General features: G+C 37.7%; 3 protein-coding genes across 3 annotated transcripts; 1 reads left to right on the top strand and 2 right to left on the bottom strand.

The window, feature by feature from the left end:
- Nucleotides 1–94: 94 nt before the first annotated feature.
- Nucleotides 95–9,849, bottom strand: LOC113685880 (uncharacterized). The gene is made up of 11 exons (XM_089189215.1): nucleotides 9,688–9,849; nucleotides 8,217–8,291; nucleotides 7,584–7,655; nucleotides 7,084–7,098; nucleotides 6,412–6,510; nucleotides 5,618–5,713; nucleotides 4,575–4,817; nucleotides 4,322–4,381; nucleotides 3,348–3,590; nucleotides 2,862–3,006; nucleotides 95–2,140 (listed from the first exon to the last, which is right to left on the bottom strand). Exons 1-10 carry the CDS (start codon nucleotides 9,709–9,711, stop codon nucleotides 2,866–2,868), a joined length of 1,068 nt encoding a protein of 355 aa, XP_089045341.1. The 5' UTR covers nucleotides 9,712–9,849; the 3' UTR covers nucleotides 95–2,140; nucleotides 2,862–2,865.
- A 17-nt stretch (nucleotides 9,850–9,866) lies between these two features.
- Nucleotides 9,867–14,667, top strand: LOC113685878 (COP9 signalosome complex subunit 5). The gene is made up of 10 exons (XM_027203454.2): nucleotides 9,867–10,081; nucleotides 10,295–10,346; nucleotides 11,007–11,189; nucleotides 11,476–11,604; nucleotides 12,386–12,451; nucleotides 12,554–12,639; nucleotides 13,031–13,142; nucleotides 13,429–13,494; nucleotides 13,792–13,874; nucleotides 14,460–14,667. Exons 1-10 carry the CDS (start codon nucleotides 9,939–9,941, stop codon nucleotides 14,551–14,553), a joined length of 1,014 nt encoding a protein of 337 aa, XP_027059255.1. The 5' UTR covers nucleotides 9,867–9,938; the 3' UTR covers nucleotides 14,554–14,667.
- Nucleotides 14,668–16,394: 1,727 nt separating this feature from the next.
- Nucleotides 16,395–26,365, bottom strand: LOC113685877 (meprin A subunit beta). Its single transcript, XM_027203453.2, has 14 exons — nucleotides 25,878–26,365; nucleotides 25,079–25,165; nucleotides 24,194–24,379; nucleotides 23,383–23,497; nucleotides 22,754–22,941; nucleotides 22,109–22,327; nucleotides 21,477–21,644; nucleotides 20,809–20,988; nucleotides 20,218–20,364; nucleotides 19,541–19,794; nucleotides 18,953–19,034; nucleotides 18,280–18,425; nucleotides 16,809–16,958; nucleotides 16,395–16,519 (listed from the first exon to the last, which is right to left on the bottom strand). Exons 1-13 carry the CDS (start codon nucleotides 25,957–25,959, stop codon nucleotides 16,815–16,817), a joined length of 1,998 nt encoding a protein of 665 aa, XP_027059254.2. The 5' UTR covers nucleotides 25,960–26,365; the 3' UTR covers nucleotides 16,395–16,519; nucleotides 16,809–16,814.
- Nucleotides 26,366–27,514: the final 1,149 nt, after the last annotated feature.

Genomic DNA, 27,514 nt, shown 5'->3' with positions numbered 1-27,514 from the left:
GAGTTAGATGTTCACAGGTCTACTTGCACCAAGTCAGAGCGCTAGAAACAGCCATTTTTTGCTGAAAAAAAAAAAAAGCACGAAATCTTTCCAGTGAAGTTGTAAATAGCTTTTAATGCATAATAAAAATAGCGGTCATTTGACACAAAGATTTGACAAAAAAGAGGAAAGAATAAGAGGAAAGCAGATATATAGAGAAAAGTATAGGAATGTTTATACCTAGTAAAGGTAATATTACAGTAGTAATGTTATAGAGTAATCCAAAATTTCAACCAAGATCGATGCCAGACGATTCAGAGAAGATATATATTGGCTGATATACAGAAAAGAAAAAAAAACTATGAATGTTTACGCTTTGTAAAGGTACAATTAAAGTAGTAATGTTATGGAGTAATCCAAAATTTCAACCAAGATCGATGCCAGATGATTCAGAGAAGATATATATTGGCTGATATACAGAAAAGAAAAAAAGGCTATGAATGTTTACGCCTAGTAAAGGTACAATTAAAGTAGTAATGTTATAGAGTAATCCAAAATTTCAACCAAGATCGATGCCAGACGATTCAGAGAAGATATATATTGGCAGATATACAGAAAAGAAAAAAGGGCTATGAATGTTTACGCTTTGTAAAGGTACAATTAAAGTAGTAATGCTATAGAGTAATTCAAAATTTCACGCACGATCGATGCCAGATGATTCAGAAAAGATATATATTGGCTGATATACAGAAAAGAAAAAAGTACATGAATGTTTACGCTTTGTAAAGGTACAATACAAGACACAATTAAAGAAGTAATGTTATAGAGCAATCCAAAATAAAAGCACGATCGATGCCAGACGATTCATAAACAGCCATAAGAACTTTCAACTAGTGGAGAATGGGGATAAAGATAAATAACCAACGTGTTACTGTGTGAAAAAGCCAAAATCAAAGTTATCACATCTACCAATCAGAACGAAGGTTAATATCATCATTAACCAATGAGAACTCAAAGTAAAATAAGCAACCCGCTTCAATCGCGGGAAAACGCGAGTTACACAGTTGGTGTTGGTTTACGTTTTTCATCTGATTGGTTGAGATGGTGGCGTGAGATTTCTGAACCAATTAAAGAGCGAAGTAACGCAAGACCAAAGCAATATAGGATTATTTTCGATACTCAATTAAAAACCGCTCTATCGAAGACAGAGGGGATAAAGACAGAGGATTTTCCTCTAGGCAGCAGAGGCAAAGTACCCTTACATCACTTAGGGAGTGGTAGGTCTTGATGAACTACAAGCTGCCTTGACTAAAGAAGTTTAAGGTTGGTTTCTTCTATCTATATTTTCCTTTTCTTTGAGTTGAAAAGGAGAATATAGCGAGATAAGAGCTTCTTGAAGTTCTGGTTATGTAGGAGGTAAACTTAAGTTCAATAAATACCAAGGGGTGAAAAAACATGCACAGAAAAAAATCGCGTTGGTAAATGTATTTTCGAAAACTTTTAAGACTTTGAATATGGTTGGGTTGAACACTCTCATATCTTTCCTTTGATTGGTTTCAGCTCGTCAAAGGTGATTGTTGTAAAATGATAAAGTTAAAACGGTAAACGAATAAATGCTCTCTGATATAATTTGGAAACCAATCTTTACAGACTGTATACCGTACTTCCACGTAAATATTTTTACTCAATATTCCTACTCTCTTGCAAACTGTGGATCCCTGTCAGTATCTAAGCGTCTGTGCACCTACCCCACCCCTAACCCAACAACAGTCAACTGATAACAAGTAAGAGTCACTTTTCGGTTAGGGGGGGAGGGGTTGGTGCACAGTTCCCCAGATACTGACATTGATCCTAAAAAGTTTAACTCTTTGGATTTCTTTTCTCTCACTGAACTCTGAGGGAAAAGAAAACCCTATCCAGACTTTTGGCTTTTTCTCGTTATATATTCTATCCGATTGCGTGACAACATGTGTAAAATATTTATAAAATATTATCGTAGCCAGCGGCAGTAATCGCAGCAAAAATAAATTAGTTCACTTTGATGTATCTGCAGTAGCACATCGTCACGCCAATGTTTAGCAGCGCCGTTATATACATGAGCAGAGTATTCCACTGTTCCATTTCTAATAAATTTAGAGTGGATTCCCCAAAGGGCAACAACCTGGAAAAGAAAAACCAAAATATGAAAATTAAATCAAATAGTGGACATTAAAGGAACTTCCAATTGAGTGTCAATTCATTGCTTTGGTTTTCCTTTACTTCGTTAAGTGATTGGCCCAGAAAACTCACGGTACTTCAATTGTTCTAAAACAATCAAATTAAAATCTACAACCAATCACGACTTGTCACCCGCGTTTTCCCGCGCTTCAAGTAGTTTGTTTGTTTTTACTTCGATCTCCCTTTGGCTCATAATGATATTCTCCTTGCAATGATTGGCTTTTGGGATTGCTTTGGATTTGGCTTTGTGACACTCATTCAAAAAGCACTCTAGTCTCCTCCCTTTAGTCTACTTTGCAGAACCTTTTTGAGATGCCACGCCGTAACGTTTTACAAGATAAGTTCATCTTACGACGCTAATGATCAACACCTTTTGTTTTTTCATCGGAACGTGATCTTTACATAACAAAACCAAAAATTTGTGTCTTAATTTCTACTTAAACGTTTTCGTTTTTTTTTTTTTTTTTTAATAATTTTTTAACTTGAGAGCTTTGAAGCAAGTCTTTCGAATGTAAATGCTCTATCTCAAATTAAAAAGTAAGTTTAAACTCAGGAAACTCTGACACGACTTTTTGCATGTCGCATATTGAGGTACAATCTGTTGACTGAAATTCTATAAACATTTAATGTGTTATATTATAAAAGGTTAAGTGCGGTTTAGTTACCTTCCTATTGCTGTTGCTGTGCTTCAGTAGCTGTGAGTGAGGCTTGTTCTGCTGTGGCGCCTTGCTGCTGAATATAAGTTCCCTGTGGTGCTGCTACAGCCACGGCAGTAACGCCAGTGTGTGGATGTTGCTGAAGCTGGTAAATCTGTTAGTAATGAAAAAGAACAAGAGGGTACACACACTGAATGATATTTCAAAAGAGAAATGTACTCACTTGTCTCACGATGAATGTAAGTCTTTTTTCTAAGTCAAGTATTTTTTATGATGAAAATATATAACAAATTGTTTAAAGCTCTTCTAAGCTCTAACGAAGGGCTAACGATCGTAAAGTCAGCTTTGAAACTCTTTACGGTGGTCAATTTACGTTATCAACTCAATTGATAATAATAAATTACCCTGTTTTACTATTCCACCGAGGCAGCGCCACAGTTTCTTTAGAAACGTACCCCCTTTAAAATAATACCTCTGACCTGCGTCATTTTTTACCTGTCCTCCAGCAGTGAATGTAAACTCCGTTGGTTGAGCAGAGGCCTGCTGCGCTTGCTGCTGAGCCTGTTGTTGTGCCTGTTCAGCAGTTGTTTGTGCAGGCTGTTGTGCAGCCTGTTGTTGTTGGGTTGTTTGTTGCGCTTGTTGTTGGCCTTGTGCCTGCTGCTGTTGTTGTTGCTGTTGCTGAAGTTGCTGAATCTGCTGCATACGGAGGTATTGCAATTGAGGGGAGTTAAAATGGACCTGTTGATAACAGAGGTAAAACAATTAAGAGTGATAATTGTTCATCAGAGGAACATAACTTTGCTTGATTAAACTATCTATGATTTTCTTAACCATCTTATAAATTTGTACTTTGAACATTGACAATGTGCAGTTGTAACAGTGATGTCAACAACAATGGCAGGATTTGCCTTGCCATGTTCTTAATTCCGTGGTGAACTTCTCTCTTATGAGAAATTTAGGCAAAGCCATGTGCAAGCTTACAAAAACTGACAGAAAACCCAGTGATTGTTACAAGATACATGTAGTCCAATTACATTACAAAAAAGATATAAAAAAAACTTCCCCCCTGTCCCTGTTTGTGGACTTCCCTGAGTGTATTGACATCAATAACCCCAAGGATAACCAAAACCCTCTCAGACAATTTGGAATGCCAAAGCCCAGTTTATAAACCTTATTCTTGCTGATTGTGAGGTATCCAATTTGTAATTCTTCTCTTAGGTTTGTGTTCAGGAGGGTTAGGGCTGTATCCCTACAATCATAAGAAAAGCCTGAAAATACTCATTTGGTGGAAAAAATAAATAGATCTCAAATATCATGTAAAGGGTATCCAGTCAACTAAGTTGTATTAGATTGAGGACCAACTCGCCGACGTCTCTACTCGATTTTATATGTCGGCGAGTTGGCGTTGGCGAGTTGGACCATCGGCGAGTTGACTGTAATTCATGTAAAGTAGTAGCCTTTTTACTAACCGGATACTGAACATCACTTTGTTCCTGTGGTTGGTTCTGTAGCATCTGAGCCTGTCCAGGCTGAAACAAAAGATGCATGAATGAATGCACATTGCTAAGAAGGGCTTCCTTGCCATTTTTACTTTTTGGCAGGAATTAACATTTTCCACATACACTGTAAAGTTGTTCTTACATCCATGATTTAATCAGAACCATTAAATTTTATCAAAATATTGTGAAACTTTTGCTACTCCTGGGGATAAATTTAACTTACTGCCATGGTGACAATTTGCTGTGTTGGCACACCAGTTATTATAGTCTGAGGCTGGGTGCTGGCTGCCACTTGCTGTTGTTGCACTTGTGTTGCTATCTGTTGTTGCGCCTGTTGTGCTTGTGGTGCCTGCTGTCCTTGCTGAGGCTGTTGCTGCTGCTGTTGCATTGAAACTGCATGATGTTGGGCAAGGTGGAAGTAGTACTGAACTTGATCAGGAGCAACCACTGTCTGACGAATTGGATCCTGATATGAAGATGACAATATTACAATGCACAAATCAGTTAAAGTTATTATTACAAATTTATTGGGCATTATGGCATATTTTTCAAGCTAAATATATTTTAGCCCACTCCCACACTTGTGTAATTGTTCAGGCTGTTTCTTTAAAATCTTTTTCAGTTTTTATTCTCTCAATGCCTTCCAAGGTTATTGTAGTAGTTAAACAGTTAATGTTGCTAAGCATGATTAAGTTCTGGACTTTTCTTAGTCATTTCAACCTGAGCTGTTAGGCAAGGTTAAAATGACTCTGAGAAGGGTCCAGAGCATATTTATGCCCACAAACATACACTCTACTTGTTTATTCATATTCCTGAGTAATAATTCTACTCATGCATACATGTGAGTATGTCATGTATGTCTTGGTAATATATAGATTTAGCCAAGCCTAAAAGCAGAGCTCCCATTTTTTTTCCTGCACGTCTCAAGAGCACAACGCCTTGCCCTGGCCAGGACTAGAGTGTGGGTCGTCTGACTCGTAGCCCAGTGCACTGACCACTGGACTTCTGAACAAAGCCATGGTGTTGGCATGCCTGCAGTACAGTTGACCACACATGTTAAAAGTAGCACCTTGTGCGGTTGTATGGTTGTACAGTCATATGGTCGTGCATCCAAATTTTTTCAGCTTGATGGGTTACTACTATTTTGTATAATTATGGGGCCACACTCTGCAAGCTCTGCTATAATTATGTCAATTTAAGTATGTCAAGACTTCCTTTGAAGGAGTGTATTAATAAAATAAGTTTATGAAAGTCACTAATCATTACCTGTCGCTTAGGAGGTTTGAGTTCATCTCTTGGCACAATATCAATGAGAAAATCAAATTGATCAAACTTGGTAATTGCCATAGCAATGTCATTTCTCTGCAAAAAATAAAAGTAATTATAGTGTGTTAGTCAAACTAAAACAAATTTCAGTACTTTCAGTATGTTAACATTTTAATTCCTTGTTTACGTTCACTTTTTTTCATGATTTCTAGCATTATCACATCTGATTATGGAGGCAGTGTGGCCAAGTGGTTAAGGGCCCTAGTCTTGTAATCTGATGGTCCCAGTTCAAGCCCTCCACCCTCCCACTCTCTGGATTTGTTACGGTTCTTCTGAGTTGAACTCCTTGGCTGCACTTTGTATATAGCCAACTGGTCTACCTTCTGCCTTTTGGGGCTTTTCAACACTCCATTTACTCATAATTTTTCAATTTGTCTGTATTTGCCCTGAAAGCCTCCTAAGGGGAGTGGTCAATTAATTATACACACACCCCCACAAATCACTACCCTGCAATTACCACTTCCAGTCACAAAAGCTGAACTGTTGACATGACCACATAATCCTTTAACCCCTATGAGTGACTGGCATCTAATTTCTCCTCACAGTATCACCCTTGAATCAAATGTAAAGGTCATGAGAATACAAGAAATGATCACCAATTTAAAAAGCTCCAGAATGTTAAACATATTCTCCTTGTCAGCACCACAGGAAAAGTACAGAAAACAGTATGGAGAGTATCCATACTGATGTTAGAGTGTAAAGGGTTAAGATCCAAAGGGAAATGTTCACTGTACCTGGAGGGTTCTTCTCTTGTTATCTTCTGTGTGAATCCAAGCTCTGAGTGACAACTCATTAATAAAAATTTGAGCTGCTTTTGCAAATAGAACAGGAGCCTAAAGTAACAAAGAAAAATTTAAATCTTCAAAATACAAAGAGCCAGTTCTAAAGATGACAGCAAAGAGAAGTTAAAGCAATAGTACACTCTACATGTGTGTACATCAGAGAAATGTCCTTTGTGCTATGTACAATGTAGATGCACATCCTAAAGTAGTGGGAGAAGATTGAAAAAGATGAGTGAAAAAGAAAATATATAAAAACCCATGAAATCAACTCATTGATAACACGTTATTGATAGTTAAACTAAAATTGCCAATTGATTGATCAGAAAACAGGCCACACCCCAAAAATGTATCCCAGTATGTTTGACACCTTGTTTTTTTAACCAATGCAACCACATGTTAGAAAAATAAAAAGAATGCAGAATGAGTTAACTGGGAAAAGCAAAGGATATACAATCTCTCCTAAGCTTTGCATTGGAGAAAATAACAAGAAAACCAGAATGACCCATAGGAATGATAATATAATAATGATGAAAATATTTCAATGTTTGCATCATCTTTTGAGCAAACTGCACTAAACTACATTATCTGTGTATTCCACAATAATGAACAAGACTAATCCTTTACCTCTGCACTGATCATCTATAAAAGAAAGACAGAACAATATTGGTAAGTAGGAGTTAAAGCCTTTCATTTTTTAACTATGCAATCAAATAGCACTAAAACATGTATTTATATATACCGGTATAAATATTTGCATTGATGTAAATTCTACTTATCTATAGCAACTGTTCATTGCACCAAAATGTGAAAAGTCAGGAGCTTGTTAACGTATAAAGAAACAATTTTGCTTTGATACAATAATTTGTCCAAGCACAAATCAAAGGAGAACAATGTATAAAAAATATGTTTAGGGTCATACCTCATTAAATAAATTGAGCATACGGACAAGAGTGTTTTACAGCACTTGTTTGTAACAAATGTGTACAAGTGGTATTTCTGCTTGAGGATGACATCTGAATACATGTTTGTTCTACTATGTAATATCCTTTATGTATGATAACTAAGCCTATGTCCACATGAAAATGTGCTGCAAAAGAACCTACAATAGAAGCAAAAACATTTACTTTGACTTCCTCATCTTGCTTCATTATCTTCTTGATTCTTGCTAATGGTAACTCTTGAACTTTGAAATCATTCTGAGAAACAACAGATGAAAAAGTGACTAAAAACTGACTAACTTCAGCTGTAGTTAGCAAAGACAGAGTATATTGGAATATAACAAATGAAGTGCTAAGGGAAGAAGAAAGCTGGCTTCATCATTATCACTGTGTGTAACATGTATTATAGATGTGACGGAATATTTTGTCTGTTATTGGCAATGATAAGAAAAGGAGAACTTAGGTCTTGTGGAAAATGGAATCCACTGAAACTATCACCACTAAGAAAGCTGCATATCAAGTGCTTTATCTATATGTACCATAACTGCTCCATGCTGGATTAAATAAGCTCACTTCCTTGAAAAAGTCTTCAAGTATTTCAGAACTCAATTCTTGATTCTTGAAACTACAATTATGATTCTTGAAAATCAAAACTCAAATTTCAAACTTACAAGCAATGAGGATTGAGTTTTGAATCTAGAATGTCTACATTTGAGCATTACTTCACATGTACTACTCTAAAACTTGTTCATACAGTGATAATGTTGTCTAATGGGCTAAAAGTCTGTCTTTATACACTCCATCATTCAGAGTACTTACTGTATTCATATTTCTGATTTCTTGCATTTGCCTTGGCCAGAAAGTGGCTAGAAGTTGTGCTGCTTCAGACTGACCCTGAGTAGGACATGAACCACAATAATGTTATCACAATGGACTGAACCAACAGGACACAGAATAGGAATATTTTCAAGTTCTGAAACTAACATTTTGATCTGCTTTAAAAGAAAAATCCAGTTTTATACTCAGTCAGAGTTGCAGCTTTTTACCACAAAACTGAGAGTCAAGAGATGTTTTAAACAAAAAGAAACCACCTTATCATCTATTCAAAAACAAGCACCAAATTTTACAAAAGTTGATAAAAAGCATTGCCTTTCAGGCACAACAGAATTTCAGAAGGGATCAATCATTCTGTTGATGATTGTACCAGTCTCATTGAAGGTAGTATTTTAGTACAATAATTAGCATAGGATGTTCTCACAATACATGTTTTTTGTATCAACTTTGGAGACTTTTTCCTCCCAGCTCTCTAATAGCTAATATGAAACAGATACATACACCAATCAGAATGAAGGATTTTCTTTTGAAAACTAATTTATTTTCTTAGGACAAAATTAGTTTTCTACAAATTGGTCTCCAACATTATTTGCTGGGAAAATATTATACATAAAGCTCTAAATGTGCTGTGATATTTAAAAAAACTTTAAGATAGTACATGTTACATTTTTAAATATATATTATATTAAATGGGAACATAGAACAAAAGTTATTGTGAGTGGTTGTAAAGATAAATCTTGGTTTTTCTGTGTGCCAACATTTTCAAATTTGTGATCTTTGAAAAACACATTTGTGTCAACTTTCTCTGTTTGTTTTTTCAGCATCTGACTCCTATCAACAGCTTGATTCTCTGTACTGGCCAGAAATATGTACTTAAAATGTTCATTGTTTTTATTGTGATCTGTATTGTTATGAAAAATTATTTAATATACATGTACTGTTGGTGATGCAGTATTAATCCACACTGACGGAAAGCAGTGACTAAATGATAGCTTCACAAGCTAAGAGCACTTTCGAGCAGAATCAACTGCACACCTGTGAAATACTTGTAACATTTTCTCCAGTTCGTGCCCACTTAAACCCAATTTGTTTCCTTAAGAGCACTCGGATCAATCCTCGTTTCACAGATCGCACATATCGTACAGCAATAGAGTCGAAATTCAATTCATATATTAATTCAACACCTGTCTGAATATCACAGATCATGTAAATATTTAGTTCTGAATAATGACAGTCATGTCCAAGTACGCTTATTTCGTGGAGCGAAGAACAAACTGTGCAAAATAATTCAAATAAACAATGTAGAACAATGAATGCAGCGCGTGTTGGTTAGAAAGATCTAGCAAACAGCTGATGACATAAAGCCGGTAGCAAACACAAAACAAAGAGAAACTGGAAAGCATGTGGCTGATAAATAGGGCTTACTGCTCTTAATTTACAGCTTGAAAACACTTACCGTAGGTGCATACACTTCTCCCATATCAAATTGTTGTCTTGAAACACCCAAACCGTGGAAGGCAAGAAAAAGATCGCTTTGAAACAATCTCGTTTCACTGTTTACACCAGTTTTATCAATATGGCGTCCTCTCTTCCTTCTCGTCCCAGACCCTCAACTCTTGTGCTGCGCGATAAGCAGCATGGGTAAATAGCCGCCATTTTGTCTCTTCATTCAAGCTTGAGGATTTTCTTCTCTATTTTAAATTAAAAATGTCCTCAATGGATACTTCTATGGCCTTTAAGACTTGGGAAATGTCCAATAACATGGAAACAATTAACAGCGTAGATGAAATTTTTAAGTATGACCGCCAGCAACAGCAAGAAATTCTGCAAGCGAAACCATGGCAGAAAGAGTGAGTTCCTCTATGAAGTAAATGAAATTGTCATGGCTTTTGTGTCAAATCATTTAGCGTATGGAAAATCTTATGTATATTGGGGCATCTGACCATTGCAAAAAACCTCGAATGTTCATTTTTATGCCTCGACAGCAAAAAAAAAAAAGTACATGGTATCCATGTATAATTTACCAATTACTAACTTCGATTTCATTATTATTCAATCTATAGCCCTCACTACTTCAAGTACATTAAAATTTCAGCGCTGGCCTTGTTGAAAATGGTAGGAAACTGTTTTCTCTTCTAGACAGGCAGCTGACTTATTTTAAGCCCTTCCATATTCCTATAGAATTATACTTGTCCTGGATTTTCTATTTGAATAATTTATATACATGTAAACCACTCTAACTAACCAAGTTTGTGCTCCGGGCTGTGTTGTGTTACATCATGATTAAGTTTTCTGCTTGGAGTTATGGCCTGAGTGCTAAGCATGCAGGCCATAACTCCAAGCAGACCAATACAAAGTTAAGGTTCCTTTCACACCAAACTCAGCTGGCCTCTCGTATCCCAAGTACACATCAAGGCAAGAAAGAGGAAAAAAAAAAAATCATCTTTTACAATAGATAATGGATAATATTTCTCTATTTTTTCCATCCATCACACGTAATACATTATAGAAGATGGCTTAATCAGTCGAATAGTTGTGTTAAGTTTGTTTCTTGGTTAAGAATGAGGCTGATGAGCATCTTACACCACACATGAGCCCCTATGGGGCTGTTTAAGGACCAGGCACTATTCTCTCATATAATCAGATTTCTTTGCGAGTAATTACCTGCATACCATTATTATGAGTAAATGTACATGTACATGGTTGGTAGGGAGGTAAATAACCCTTCCAAGGATAAAACTTAGTCTGGCATGAGACTTTCTTTTTATTTATTAGGTGATGCATGCCAGGTCAGGGGGTACATTGGAAGTCATGGGACTAATGTTGGGCAAAGTTGATGGCAACACCATGATTGTCATGGATGCATTTGCTTTACCAGTTGAAGGAACAGAGACAAGAGTCAATGCACAAGCTGCAGCTTATGAATACATGGCAGAATACATTGAGTCATCTAAATTGGTAAGAAAAAGCCTTCATTATGTTATGAGGATTGTTGCTAACCTTCATTCAGTGATATGATGCACACATGGCTTTTATTGATTGCATTAAATGCTTTCTGTCGCTGAAAATGAACTTGCAAAGAGAAAAACTATTCAGAAACAAAAAAGCACAAAGTATGCTAAAAGGTGTAAATCTTGGCACTGCAGTTGGTTATGGTTTGTGTCAACCTTACTTTCAAGACATAAACATACAGGGTACTAGGGTGAAAAATACAATTTAGCAATATGAGTCTCGTCCATGGCAGGTTGGTCGTCTGGAGAATGCCATTGGTTGGTATCATAGTCACCCTGGCTATGGTTGTTGGCTGTCAGGAATTGATGTTGGTACACAGATGGTGAATCAACAGTTCCAGGAACCTTTTGTTGCTATTGTGGTTAGTGTAACAGTAAAACAGTAATTGGTTTGAATGCAGGGGTAAACAGGATGTGAAATTTTTTTTTTTTTCTGATAGCCACTTGGCTCCTAAATTCTTCAAAGTAGTAGCCAATTCAAAGAAAGTTGGTTGCCATTTTCAAAAACCAACAAAACCCTTTTTTTTACGCTGTCAGCATTCTAGATAGACCCTCCAAAATTATGTAAGGAAAAAGATCTTTAACCTGCTACAAAGTGGACGCTAGGATTGATGGTATACAACCTTCAAGTTCACCTGCAACTTAAATCCAATATGGTGTCTAATTATCGAGATGCATGTGCTGCATTTTGGAATAAAACTTAACGAGGAAGTTTGCCGTGGATTTATCTTTGCAGATCCTAGTAATTCACTATATCTACAAGTAAAGTCATGATGAAACATTCTAGTCACCAATTTGGCAACTAATTTTCAGGATTTGGTCGCCAAAGTGAAAAATTTAGTCGCATTGGTGCCTGTATTAGGCACAATTTCACACCCTGGTAAAACATGATCATGTAGTGTGATTGTCCAGCTGAGACTTCCACTCAGGTTGTTGAAAAGTCAGTGGTTACTACCGACATCAGTCTCTCTCAGGACTACTTTCTCATGGACGATACATGTTCACATCCAACAGTAATATCAATAAATAACAACAAATGCAAATTTCAACTTGTGCATTTAAACTTTATAAGTTCCTTTTAAAAGCTTTCCTGATTGACACTCTACTTGCCCTAAACCTTAAGGTCATCTGCTTCTGCCATAGATTGATCCCACACGAACTATTTCAGCTGGAAAGGTAAATTTAGGAGCATTCCGCACATATCCCAAGGTAAGATTGAGGAGAAATTTGATGATAATTAGGACTGAGGAAATTTTTGTTTTAGAAGGAGCTAAATACTTATGCTAGTTAAATGTTTCCTTTGGTATCCAGGGATACAAGCCACCAGATGAAGGACCTTCTGAATATCAGACTATTCCTTTGAACAAGATAGAAGACTTTGGAGTCCATTGCAAACAGTAAGCAGACACTTCCTAACAGTTATATGTTAAGTGCAGTAGAGAACCGATAAATGATGATTTTATTCATAGTTTAAATACTGACATTCTATGAACTGTGCCCAGGACTTAAATTCATATAATTACATCTCTGTCCTCTTAATTTTCATATGACAAGGAAGTCAGGGAAAAAATTTTGTCTGCTTGTCTCAGTTAAGCAGAGGTGTGAAAGATGGTTTTCAGTAAATTAAAAAGTGCTTATAAACCCCTTGTAAGCACTACTGGACAAGAAACTTAATGTATAGAGGACCAAAATCTGAAAAGCACAGGATGAAATGAAAGAAAAGTTTGATGATTTGGGAAGAATAATCCATATTGTCTGTATAACTGCCATATTTTGAAATATTTGCAGATATTATTCATTGGAGGTTGCATATTTCAAATCAGCATTAGATAGAAAGCTTCTTGAGATGTTGTGGAATAAATACTGGGTAAATACACTGTCATCTTCAAGTCTACTTACGGTGAGTGGATAATGCAATGCTTTTTTCTTACTCTTAAATTCACTTATTTTGGCCTTTTCAATACTGAGATCTTTGGTTGCACTATCAATTACATTTCATGTAGGTAAATCCAAGAGTGGCATTTTGTGTTACAAATGGATCCAGTTTCTGTAGTATTCTTGGCTGTGTATGCATATGTGTGTTGGCTGGCAGTTTAGCCTGTACATGTATGCATATGTATGTTGGCTGGCAGTTTAGCCTGTAACCCTGCATCCTGTTCTGAGTGCTGTGTTTCTTTTATTTTCAGAATGCAGACTATACCAACCATCAAATAGCAGATCTCTCTGAAAAACTAGAACAAGCTGAATCTCAAGTAAGAAAAAGTCTCATTTTTCAAGGGGGAATGAGGGAATGCAAATTGCATTTCATTCAATGAAACAGAATTCACTCTACTTCTATATCATAGTTGGTCATCTTCTTGGATTCCTCTGTGTTTAAAATTTCATTTTCTTTGATTAAATATTCTTCCAATTGTAAGGTGTTTACTTTGAAATCAAATTGATGCCATATGCTTTTCATAAGTTTTTCACTATTAGCAAACATATCAAAACATTCTAAACATTGTTTAAATCACATGTGGTTGATTTGCAAAGTGCCTTGTGTCTGTTAGGTAGGTCGCATGGGGAGTTTCATGATTGGTATGGATCAAGACAAAAAGGAGGAAGGAAAGTTGGCAAAAACCACTAGAGATAGGTATATTGAAAAACTTACATAATTGATTAAGGGGGAACATTTCTGTGGTGCTGCATTGCTGGGGAGTACAACAAGATAATTTGGTGTTATCAGTTGATTTGATAGCAGAAATTGGCCACCCTAAGGTGTTTCTAAGCTGGTGTTTTGAGTATTAGCCCTTTGTCAGAGGAAAGTAACATAGTTATGTATTGTGTATGATGAGTGATGATGCCAGGTCTTTCCAGTTTCCCAGGCAAATAGGGACAAGAAGCATCCACACTGATACTAAAGGGGATACTATGGCATGGCAGGTTCCCTCTGAGAAATTCATCAAGTTTCCCTGAAATTTTGCCATTTTATACACCTGGGTGAAGGATGGGTATTACTAGAGTGAAGTGTCTGGGGCAAGGACACTGGAAAATAAGCAAGTTATGGCTTAACCCAGCATCTTTCAACCTGAAGTCAAAAGGGTTAATTAATCATTATGCCAAAATATGATGTTGTGCCAAACACTATTGTCATTCTTAACAGTACTAAAAAGGTTTGCAAAGCAATTTTTTTGATAATGATATGCATATTTGCTGCTTTATAACTTCTTTTTTTCAGCTCCAAAACATCCATTGAGGCTATACATGGTCTCATGTCCCAAGTCATTAAGAATAAACTCTTCAACCAAGTGGGTGGAAAGGAGTCAACTTAAATTCCAAGTAAATTTGTTGCTAAGATTTCAATGTCCTTTGCTCACACTAAGATTGTTACAGAAAATCTTGAAGAAAATGTAAATATATTTGTAGAATAAAGTGTTAAGTTTGTACCATGTGTTTTGCATTATGACTGACACAATTCAGATGCCTGCTTCTATCAAGTTATTATTTTGCTAAAATTGATACCTAAACTGGGCTCATGCACAGGTTATGAAAATTTAAAATGATGTGTTATTTGGTAGCCTAGTGCAGACCTGTTTAGTTAGGGAAAGTCTGAGAAAGCTCAACTAATTCAGAATATGGCTGAAGACAAATTACAATTGTTATTTATTTAATGGCAAATTTCCTAAGGGTTTGATTTGGAACCCTGTGTAATTCCCATAAATCGCATGCACTTGATGCACAGGAGAGGGGGGAGGATGCTACAGTACACTCAAGGGGTAGTGTACTTGAAATACTGCCATGCCTTTGACCAGTAAGAGATATTGGTAATGAACAATTGAATGATGTTTATTGATTCAATAGCAAATTTTCTAAAGGATTGATCTGGAAACCTGTTTAATTCCCACAAATTACTCACGCTTGACATCAGTGGCAAGGGGGGAGGTGCTGCAGTAGATGCAAGGGGTACTGTATTGAAGTGCTGCAGTGCCTTTTACCACTTAGGGATATTGGTAATGAGCAATTTGATGATGTTTAAAGAAACTGATTTCTGGAAAAGGAATGAATGAAGGGAAAAGAATTCTTGTGAATGATCTGGTCACTTCCAACTGTGCTAATTATAAAACTTGTTTATTTGTTCATCTGGTCTTTTTAAGCAGGGTTCTCAGTAGAATTTTGTACAGCCGTTGCTTTGGTAGTTACAGGCGTAACCCTAATATACACGCCCTTTGGGCGTGTAACTTGGGCCCATAGGGCCCAAGCTGCTAGGGGGGTCTGGGGGCATGCTCCCCCGGGAAATTTTTTATTTAAGATGCTCAGAAATGCTTTTTCCTTCATTTTGGGGGCATATTTTCTCACTTTCTCCAAACAAGTTTAAATACATTTTGTAATCTGTTCAGTGGCTTTGAACTACGGAAAGTTGAAATTATCTCTTATCAAACTGAAAACTACACTGCAATATTCAATGAAATATTAACCTGCAATAACAATGCTTTGCTTTCTGAGTTAATGGCATTCATTTTATACAAAAATAATTATTAGGTAACCAGTCCTCTCCAAATGGGGGCACCCACTTACAAAAACTAATTCTCAAGGCCACACTGACCCAGTAACTGCTATATATCTAAATGAGAAAGAGTATAAGATAGCGCAAATATTTGTTAATGAATGAATCGGCCATGTTTTTGCACGTGGAAAGACGACATCTGCGAGAGGCCTGGGTTCAAATTTACAAATTCAATATGGCGGCCATATTCAACGTTGCGGAGACGTGAAGCGATTGTTCGGTTATTCTATGGTCTGCAAAAAGGCTATTCACTTTGACAACTAAAACCGAAGAAAGGTACATTGCGAAAGCAACTAACAGTCAATAGTTTACCCAGCAATTTACTCAAAAAGCCGTTCTTTTATTTGCATTTGATAGACGAATTGATCTACTGGTTGAAGCACTTTGACAGCCGTAACACTTACCTGTGACACCCGTGACAGGTGTTACGGGTTACGGGTTCAACTGAGAACCCTGTTTTAAGTGAAGTTTTTGGGGACATGCAAGTTGCAGTGGCACATATAAGCATCAAATTGTTATCTTATGAAAAATTATTATCACTAAGAGAATTAAATGGTACTTAGACCAGATTGAATTTTGGAAAAGGAGCAATCCATAGCAAAGACCATGTTTATGATTTCAACTTCCTTTATTGAGATTTTTTTTAAGTTTCCAGTACTAGATTTAATTATTATTGTTTTAAACAGGTTTGTTTCCTTTAATGATCTTTGTTTGATAAGCCATGTCCTTCCAGGCTGCAAATTAAAAAGATTAAAATTAGATTTTCTCTTTTACCAAACACTTCAAAACTACTTCTCAACAAGTGCACAGCACACATGTAGATGGGGTGTATTGCAGACCAGTTGGGTCTGTTTTATTTCTCTTGAGGCTTTATATTCCTGTTGCTTCACTGCCTGAAGGGTGAGGCAATCTCACGAAAATTTGCTGCTTGGGATTTTAAATTCCACTGTCATGTTGCTATCTAGAATAAACACAAGCTTTCTGTTAATGTTTGCTATTTCAGAAGAATCAAAACATTCTTACCTTCTACTAAACTATCTTATAAACAAAGTTTGTCCAATGCTTTCCAACCCCCTCCCAGCAGCCCTCAGATGGGGCAATTCCATATTTGTCATACTGTATCTTCTCTGGGCTGCCACTCCAGCATTCTCCATAGTACTGAAGACCAAAAACCTAACACAATAACAGTTATTTAAAGATAATTGAATCGCGTTATGCACCCATTGATTCACAGCTTCAACCCCAGACAACTCATGGGCATTTGAACCTTGCCAGGGTGGGGTGAGGCATTTGAACTGGAAGTGTAAAGTCTTTTCAGCTTAATACTCATGCTTTAATGTAGGAGTTTAAAGGTAAAGAGTCTGCTGTGGTGAGTGAATGGATTAGAAAGACAATTTTCATATTGTCAGGAGCTCCTGACATTGTAGAATGATACTTAAAGAAAAAAACCTAACAGCGGCACCAGAAACGAAAACGAGACTTCTACAACATTCGTTGACGACAGAGAGAATTGTACAATATTGGGTGAGCCGTTAGGAGGCAATTTTTGCTCAAGGTTGGTGGGGGGGGGGGGGGGGGGGGAGGAACTTGAACAAGCCAATCTTCAAAAGTTCAAGTTTCCAGGGGGCTGCCTGTGGGATGGTAAAGCTTCGAATTGATTGATGCATTTTATACACAGTTTATTAGAGTCGTTCTTAATCACTCTTAAGGAGAGCAAAGTAAAGGATGGGACAGAAGATGAAAAACTCCGTATTTGTAACATTTATAAAAAAAAACAAAGCCCCCCCTACTTCTTCTTCTTCCTCTTCCCACCCCTATTTAAATTATGACCAGTCACAAAGTTGTAAGTCAACTCTTCAACAGCCAGTGAGGAGTTTCAGTAAAGTGAAGGACAAGAAAGTTAACCATCTTGAGCTCCATTCAGGCTTGGTTAAGTATATTATTCTGAATATTATTTTGATGGATGCTCACGCAGCACGCCCTAAATTCTGTCACGCTTTCTTTCCCATTCCCTTCCGTTGGAAAGAGGGAGTAACGGCGACGATGGAGGCTACCTCAGATCTTAGTGGTTTAGAGAGGTGGATTTAACCCTTTCACTCCTAGGAGGGTCCAAAATATCGAATGAACACCAAATTCTCATCGCGAAAATGTTAAAAAAGTGTACGACAGAGAGTGAAGAGAATTGGTTTTCAGATCATGGGGGTGAATGGGTTAAAACCCAGAGTTCATAGTTTGAAATACAGAATGTACGTATCGGTAGCAAGGAAGCTCCTCTGCTGAGTCTGAGAATATTCACCCATGAAATGATTAATCAACTAACTTTACTCTCCATTTATGAGGGGTTACGAAGGGTTGGCGATCGCCTAAAACTACTACAGCGCTGCTGAAAACCATGAAGATTTTGTGAACAACTTATCCGCTGTTGATACGAAATACGCTCAGATTTTCCTAATGCATACGAATGGGCATCCTTTATGGTTTTACGTGGACTTACCGCGAGGTTTAGCTTTTGCACTTCTTTGGCGCAGTCGCCGATGGTGTTTTCTATGTGGTACCAGTCTATATGTCCTCGAAAGTTCTTAACTAAATCGGGAAACGCACGCGCAGAGACGCTGTCCAAGTAACAACCGACGGCTTCCACTATAGGATAAAAAGAAATCCACGCTTATGCTTAAAGTCCTCCACATTCAGAACCACGTGGGATCGTACTGTCAGTTGTTCGCTACTTGGGTAGGTTTTGATTATAGTTATAATAGCTGATGAGCTAACGTACCTCAAAACTATTTAAATGTGGAAGTAGAGCGTCTTGCTTTAACCTTTTAACCCCTTAGAGTGACTAGCATCAAATTTCTCCCAACAATAACACCTTGAATCACGCGAGAATAGAGGTAATGATCACAATGATTAAAGAGGCCCTTGATTGTTAGACAAATTCTCCTTGTCAGCACCATAGGAAATTTCTGGTAACAGTATGGAGAATATGCATTCTGATGTTAGGGTGTACACGGTTAATACCTTTTCCGAGCTGACGCTTGTTTTCCTTTCTCACACTTTCTGGGCTTTCTCTCCTCCCCCCTTCCCCCCCCAGCCTTTTCCGTCCCGTTAGAGAGATTGCGCGAGACATCATGATAGACTGTGCGTCATGTTTTTGAAAAGAAGTGACTTACGGCAAGGATAATCCTTAAAGCTTATATCATCCAGTGCAATGTCACTTCGGAAACTTGATCCACGAACTGCCTCGAATATCACCTGCAGAGAAAAAATGTCAATAAGTCACTTCATCAGTTAAGGTGGAGAAACACGGTTTAAGAAGCAGTTCACATCGCTTTGATCGTCCCACACCATTCTATATCGTCCAGTAGCAATGTCTTGGTTCGCGTGGGGAGAGGGTAAAAAATACGAACACAAAGTGTGATCGTGTATGGGCAGATCTGCATTGAGGTGACTTTCAGGAAAGATACTGATTTAGGAAATACATTTCACCCCCACCCCCCCCCAAAAAAAAAACATTCCAAGCTGTTTGTGTCATTGGAAGACGCTTGGTTTCATGCACCAACGAGGTCCTAATCAGATTGAAGGATGCTTTTTTGAGAGCAGATCAGAATTTGGTCATAAAAAGGGTTAGTCCTAGATAAAGACAATTGCGTCGGGTAGAGGACAATTGAACTCGTGCAAATATTTCCGAAAGGACTTTAAGTTGAGGATTAAGCTGGGTGTAAAAAAGACTTAAAAAAAGACTTATAAGTTGTGTTTACTTGGTATTGGTGCCCCTTGCTAACAAGAGTAACTCTGGCCATTTTCCATTCGTCTCCTTGGTCACCAGACATGGTCCAGACCTTATGTTTGGTACCGTTGATATTGACATACACATTCAAATCTCCCATCCCTGAGCCATACATGTGATACCAAAACGTCATGCAACGACCGTTAGTTACAGGGAAGGTTCGGCTGACAAGCTGTGCCTGGTCTCCTTTAAGAATACCACTGGTTTCGGCATATAGGTAGTAGCCTAGAAAGAAAGAGCTTAGGTTATAGGTGGCAGCGATAGATTCATTACCGCAAGCTGGCATTGTTTGGTTCTTAGCTCGTGTGGCACCAGATGGAAAAGGTAAGGAAAAGGTCCGAGCAGTTCGTGGGGAACAAATGATAATTGCAATATCGGTATTTTTAAGAAGTCGTGACACCAACTAAAGTTTCTACAATCCTTGAGTTATTTCTAACTCTACTATCGTTTAGACTGCAACCTTTTGTTCACCTTACACAGATACCTTACATAGACGTTGAAAACTCTACACCCTCAGATGTAAGAACAGTATCTACAATGCTTTCTTGTTGAAGCTAAATGTGCTGAATTGTCCCTCTGGCGATTCGGTGATGTAAACCTTCATGAAGGACGAATGAATATAAATTTGTGATAAATCTTCTTTTTTACCTGGTCCGGATGTATGATCTCCGGATGGTCCAGTACTAGACGAAGGTGTGGTGCCTGAGTTTCGCTCCCAGGTGAAACGTGAGGGATTACTGTCATCTGTCTTCCAATGGCACATCCCATCAAAGTCAAATTCACAATCATAAGGCCCTGAAGAATGATAAAAGTGGGGCCCATATGAAAAAGTTTTGTGCAGAAAAGGCTCTACATATGCATGAACCGATAGAGAGTGCGATGCCCTATTATAAAGTTACTTAGGCCTAGTAGGATAGCGATACACTTTAATAATGACATGATTTTGTTATGCCAGAAAAATACCAAACAAGTCTAGCTAACAATGCAGAAGTTTTAGGTTAACTTACAAAAAGGGATTAAATTTTTCCTATTGTTAGACAGAGGACACTACTACGGTAGCCTTTGGATTGGCTTCTGGGGTAGCCTCAAGGGTAGCCTTGGATTCCTTAGTCAAGGTCAAAGTTACGACCTAACGCGTGTAGCCCTGGGTAGGAAGGCTCATTGTCGGCTTTCCATACAAGCAAAAAGCTTTGTGTGTCTACAAGCCAGAGTCACTCAGTCTTACCGATATCTACTTACCGATTCCACATGACTTCAGTTTGCAGTCTTGGGAACCTTTCGAGATACCAGTGCATTGTTTGCCTCCATATCGTGGAGGTGGATCGTCACAGGATCTTGTTCTGGTTTGTGTTCCAAACCCACATTCAGCATTGCACAAACCCCATGATGACCAGCGGCCCCAGTGACCGTCGATGGGTGCTGTGCAATTGGAAGGAATTTTATGAATGGATTTTTAAAAAAATGTAATTATGAATGGATTTTTAAAAAAATGTAATTATGAATGGATTTTTAAAAAAATGTAATTATTGACAACCAAAGAAAACAAAATAGCAAGATGCTGATGGAGGCCCCTTGCTAAAGAATTTTCCCATCCTCGCCCATGCTTCCTACTGGAAGTCGAACAGTCCAATGAGTGGCAAAAACTACAGCTGTCGAGTTAAAGCATTGTGTATTGGTTTCCACCTTTCGTGGCGGAAAAATAACACCAAACGACACAGAGAATTGGACACTGGTTGGTTCATGTGGCTGCTGAAAGGCAACATAGGAACAGGGTGATTGATTACGATTGCACCATAATTTCTCCTTTTACCCATTTAAATAGGTGTATCACCTACTTTTCGGATGATTAGATGATTACATAGGATATTGGGGCCATAAAATTGGGCAGCAGTTTGATTGTAACAAACCGTGACACTCCTTGTCATTGCACTTGACTCGTTCTTGTTGAACTCCGTACTGGTCCGCTCCTGGGCAGTCCTTATCCACGTCACCAGAGGTGCAGAAACGTTGACGGTCTTTATAACAGAAGGTGCTGCATGGACCGAATTCTGACCAGGTACTCCAACTGCCACTTGCTAATGAACAAAAGACGTAGAAATGAGAAAAAAAAAGACAAATAATTTTCACGTTTCTCCTCTAGAACCTAAACGTAAAATTTTGGGTTGTTAAAAGTTTTTTTTTTCGTATTGATGTTGCTTGTGTCTCTCTGGTACACAATCTCCTATTCGTGATGTACCTTAATTCGAAGCTGACATGAAAGACAACTCAGAACTCATTAAGGCAGTGAACGGTCGCGAGACAAACATCTCTGTTTCGTTTTCTCTTGATAAGAGAGTCCCGGGCGCTTAGGGCCGGGATAAATGTATACTTAGAGTTTAAAATAGACTTGAAATATTTGTTAAGAAATAAATTCCACTTGAATAGATTTTGGTATATGGTTTGGAATCAGAAAGAGCCACCAAGAAGTTTCGTTTAGTACACGTCTATCTCAATAATGGCCTAGCTATTTACATACTAAGAAAAACAATTCTCCTCTCACTTGCACAATCATAGAGTGCATTTATTTCATGAACATCAAGGTCAGTAAATCCATTCCTCTGTCCCAAAGTCCTACTAGGATCCAGGATGGATCGGATGGTTTCTTTGCCATTTTTGGAGAAGCTTTTACGCCCGTAGTGCATGATGGAGTCAAAATCATACGGGACCTTAAGTCGGTCGATATCGCGATGGCTGTACTTGTTAAAGTTGTGATCCTCATCTTAAAGACAGGAGAAAGTGAATAAGAGTATAGTTACTCTCCTGGAAAGAATGTTAATTAATCATAAAGTTACCTTCCCTACCCTGGGTAGCATTACTTTAACTCTTCTTAACTACAGAGGCCGTTACCCGTTCTTTTGTTTTCTGTACAAAGTGAGGGACAGTACGTATGAAGTGTGTTGCCCGGCCAAGACACGGACCCAGATCTGTTGATACAGAATCCAGGGCGCTAACCATAAAGCCACGTGAATGAAGTGGGACAGTTAGTGGATTCAAAATTCAAGAACCTCTTCTACATAGCTGCCATCAAGATGCAATTTCTGTAATGTTGTCATCTGCATTGAAACAAGACACTGAAAAAGAAATTCTTCGTTCCCCATCATCCAAGAAAAACAAACTAAATAACGGGATAATCAATGATAGTTACCAGCCGCTATGTTCTCCCAAAGTACCTCCACGTAAAGATTTCTGTCTGGTCGCGACTGCTCGTGCCAGAAACCAACAGCATGCATCAATTCATGCATGATGGTCCCTTTGTGATTACACCCGGAACCAAGAGACAGCTTTTGTCCTGTTCCTGACCCCCAATATTGACGACCAACTGATGACCAGCACCTGACAAAAACAATCAATATGCGTTTCTATAGATTTTCGTGAAACAAAAACTAAGAAATCAGGGCCATTTGGAACAAAGTTAGATATTACGAGGAATTTTTGAGAACTCAAAGCGACAAATACGCTGATAACTTTGGTTTTGGTCTTTTCGTGTCGTAAAAGCCAAAACCAAAACCAAAGTTATCACAACAGCCAATCAGAAGAAAGGAAATTACTTTTAAGAGCCAATCAGCCTAAAGCGCGGGAAAATGTGATCGACTAAGCAATGACTGCTTTTAGGTTTGCATCTGGGAGTGAATGAGAGAGAGTGGTGCGAGTTTTAAGAGAAATAGCTGTGGCCGAGGAGAACAGGAGTAATATGAGATAATGTACAGCGCTTACGTGACGTGAACTTCGATGAGAATTTGAGGAGAATTCGATTTTGAAAAGACTTTTGCTCACCCTGGCTCATGGACAATTTTGATAAACAAGGTCTCGCTACTTCTCTGCACAAATTTCAGACACGTCCTGGTCTCAAATTCGGCTATGGCTTCCTGAATTGTTGGCTTGAAGCTGTCTAAAGTTTCGGAAAAAATAAAGACAATCACTATTTAGACTATTTACTCAAGAAATAAGCTGATAACCAGAACTGTATCTTCCTATACGCTGCCAGAAAAGTTAACTTTCCTCTGATATCCTTGAAATCGTTTAAATGCAGGAGATCAAAATTCGCTATTGGCTTTAGTGTTGTATTTCATCAGTGGAAAAGGGTGGTGCAAGGTCTCCTTACCAATTAATACGCAGCGAAGTAGAGAAGACCACGAAGGGAAAACACAGGTTAATTTCAACACCCACTTGAAAACTGATCCCCTCCGATTTAGCATCCAATTTGTATCCTACCATGTTGAAGGGATTGGTGGGAAGTAAACTGAATTATTTGGAAGTTGGTCAGAGTCAGCATATATAATACTCAGTGCCTGGTCAAGAATAGTCTAATGTGGTAAATGCATAAAGGAACCGCGAAGTCAACTTATTTTGTTTTTGATCTTGGCACCGGAATCTTTTGGAAAACAAGGAATTGAAACACTAACCAACAATTTGAATGTTTACCTATGTTTTCAGTGGCTTTCTGTAGCTAATATAAGATCATCATTCGATGGATTTAACATTAAATTCCATTTAGCTCTAATGAGGTGTATTTAATTATTTTCTCAGTTTCAATTCTGTCTATCAATAGTTTTTGTTAGCTTTGTTATAATTTGCTAGCTCTCACCAGGAAGACCACTGTCGTACTCATAAGGGATAACACGAGTAACCCAGAGCTTTTTTCGGTCACGTGCAGCATTGCGCTTCTCCCTCAGACCTATCCCCGATCCGTCCACATCACCATCATCACTCAGATCGACATTGTCATCAGGTGATAACTCGATATCTGCCTCGTACATGTTTACGTCATCATCTGGGCAACACAACCAACAATATTAATATCAACAAGGTGATACAATTGATAATTTTACTAATTAACTTCAGTTACGATTGAGTCAAAGGGGACTGAAAATTCACAAAGTAGTTAGCCCTTTTACTCCCAAGATCTCATTAGCAATTCTCCTTACTGTCTGACGTACAATTGTTATGTTGTTAGTTTGGAGAATTTGGTATTGAGTCAACTGATAATCTAATTGATATTTTTCTTTATTCTCCTCAGTTGTCTGTCAGGTACTTTTTTGATATTGTAAGGAGAAATTATGCCCAAGGGGTCCAAAAAGGTAGCCTAAGTTAAGCAGTTGCAAATTCATAAAGAAGGCCATGGTACACGGGATAGAAATGAAATGTTGATTTTTTTTGTGAAGGAACTAATCTCAGCGAGAGAAAGGCAATTAAACTTTAAAAACAAGGCGAAAAAATATAAATATTGCAAAACGTCCACGAGGTATTAACAAGACGACAGTTAAGTGACATCCTGAAATAAAAATACGTGTTTTTCTGCCCTCAAGTTGATCTTCGCATAATTTTTTATACTCTATTTACACTGAATTGTCAGCCAGAAAAGAGTTGTTTACCATGTGAGAATTAGAAATCTTCCGTTTACGTAGAAGTAGAAAAGGAAGAATATTTAAAGCACGTATAACATTTTACGAGTTTATTTTAGGAGGGGTACCTTTATTAACTTTGACGATGTGATCCAAAATCGTGTCGTCACCAGAAAGTTGATCTTTATCGTCATGAACCAGACTTCTTTGATATGCTAAAAAAGTGGGTTGAGAAGTTTTTAGATTTTTTAACTAACAAATCTGTAAAAACTAGGTTTTGGTGATTAAACTGTTTCCCAGGGTAACTAGCAATTAGGCTCTTGCCTAAGAGAGAAACACCTCTTTATCATGTTTGCTCTTTGGAAATAAATATGAAAGATGAGATTTATCTACAAACGCCTTGAATTCGTTTATGCTCTATCATAAATCTTTTTTTCTCCGGTTTGTTTGACAAAGAAAATTGCCCAAATCTTACAAATCTTGTAAAGAACTATTCCAGCTTCTCAAAATCATCATTGATACTCTTAGTGGTACTAATTGTAAACAAATCTAAATCTGACACATATAAGAGAAAATTCTGAAATTATATTTTATAGATGATCTAGCATAGGGGAAACAAACGGAAATCCAGGGCAACAGAGGAAAGGTTTCTCGGTAAAATTAAACAAATCAATTCTCCTTTTGCTCCGGAAAATTTGAATGAAAGCTGAAACAACTTTTTCTCGAAAGGCTGTTTGTAGGTACTTCTCAGCGTGCCGATTTTGAGCCGAGGATACTTTTCATGAGATTTGGAAATCAATCAAGGGATTCCCTCTTTTTGCACAGTAAACCATGCCAAAATCGCGTTTGCAAAGCTTTCCTTCACCGTTATGGGTATTTGTGCTCAACAATCATTTTAAAAATTTTGAAATATCAAAATGAACTTACATGAACTCTGATAGTCGACAGGGCTACAGAACGTCTGAGCAGCACAGAGTAGAACCAGAGCGAAAATGCTGTACCCTTCCATTAGCAACGGAGCGTAAATACTGATATCTGCCTGTCAAGCCAACGTATATAACAGAGAGATGATGATCAATTTCGTTTGTTTCCTCTACAGATGTCGAGCTCGCATGAGTAAGGAACAAGAAGGAGGCAAAATGGAGGCTTGGAAAAACAGCCTGTTAAATCTCATGCAGAGGAGATTGCTTATGACAGCTAATCTGTTTGTTTAAGGCGAATGTAATTTTGGCCAATGCGGTTAACTTGATTTAGAGAGGCTACATATATCATTCTGAATAATACAATTCTGGCTTGTTGCTGGGGTTTGATTTCTTATCCACCAAGAATGTTTAATTTCCCCGTTTCTGTCAGTGCACAAATCGCTTATCAAAGGTGCCATGCTCTTCCAGGAAAAAAAAAAACATGACAAAAAATACAACAATGAAAAATTCTCTGAAAATGGGAATTCATTTCACAATTTGTTGGTAAAAATTTAAATTACCAATTAAAAAGTGTCAATGGTAGCGTGTAATAATGACGTGCTCCTCAATCCCTCGTTAAATGTACTGGTAAATAACAATTTGAGTCGTGAATGCAAAATACCTTGCGCTGTATGTCAATCACATATAATGTACTCGTTCACTCTCCAAAGGGCACACGGACAAAAATATAAAAAAAAAAAGGTTATATGCATGACGTTTGCAGCAAACAGCAAAAATCCAACTTCGTGCCGTTTGCTTTAAGCCGTTTATGCGCTTAAATGAACATATACACACTGGCTATGAACAAGAGATATTACTTGCCATTTATCTTCAGGGTTTTTGTTAAGGGTTATGGGAAAAGTAAGTAAAATCGGAGTTTTGTTTCGCCGTTTGGCTTTGCTTATAATCACTATTTATTTAAAGGTTTGCCTCCGTGCGTGTCATATAGCTGAAAATTAAAATAAATATTTTTAAAAAGAGTGCGGGGAATGCCAAGGGCAGCCAAGAAAGCACTGCATGTCTAACGAAACTGAATGACTTTTTCTCTCCAAATTTGGAAAATGTTCTCGAACTTTTTTTTTCGCGTTAACAAACTATCAAGAGGCTTTTTACACGGACTACAATGACAAATTAAAAACAATTTTCTAGGATGATACCTCGATTGTGTTTGACTTTGACGTATGTAATGATAAATACGTCCTTTATCCACTTTTCGGCTTGTTAACGTGATCGTGACAAATGTTTCGCAATATTGCGCGTAAGCCGCAGTATTTTGCAGTACAGTCCATTCTCGAGAGAACTTTCCTAAATCACTTTAACTTCTATCTTTTTTTGAAATTTTAATGTTGAAACATCCCTCGTTCGACTGCTGATCACTTCCACATGCGGCATACACACGCTCTTAATTTAGTCAAATTTAATTTACCATGGTTGTCGCCCCATCAGCAATAACCTTTCAGTTTGAGTTTCTGGAGAATTGGATCGCCTTTAATCAAAGCATCATTGTTCTTCATGGAATATTTAAATAATCCTATCTTGCTGCTGGTTGTTGCTCGGTCCTAGAAGTTTAAATTACTTGTATATACTTTAAATATTGACTGT

The sequence above is a fragment of the Pocillopora damicornis genome, chromosome 12 (genome assembly GCF_964200805.1).
Source record: "Pocillopora damicornis chromosome 12, jaPocDami1.2, whole genome shotgun sequence".
In the NCBI taxonomy this organism is placed as follows: Eukaryota; Metazoa; Cnidaria; class Anthozoa; order Scleractinia; family Pocilloporidae; genus Pocillopora; species Pocillopora damicornis.
Note: the sequence above shows the minus strand (reverse complement) of the source record. Positions and strands in the feature narration are given on the sequence as shown.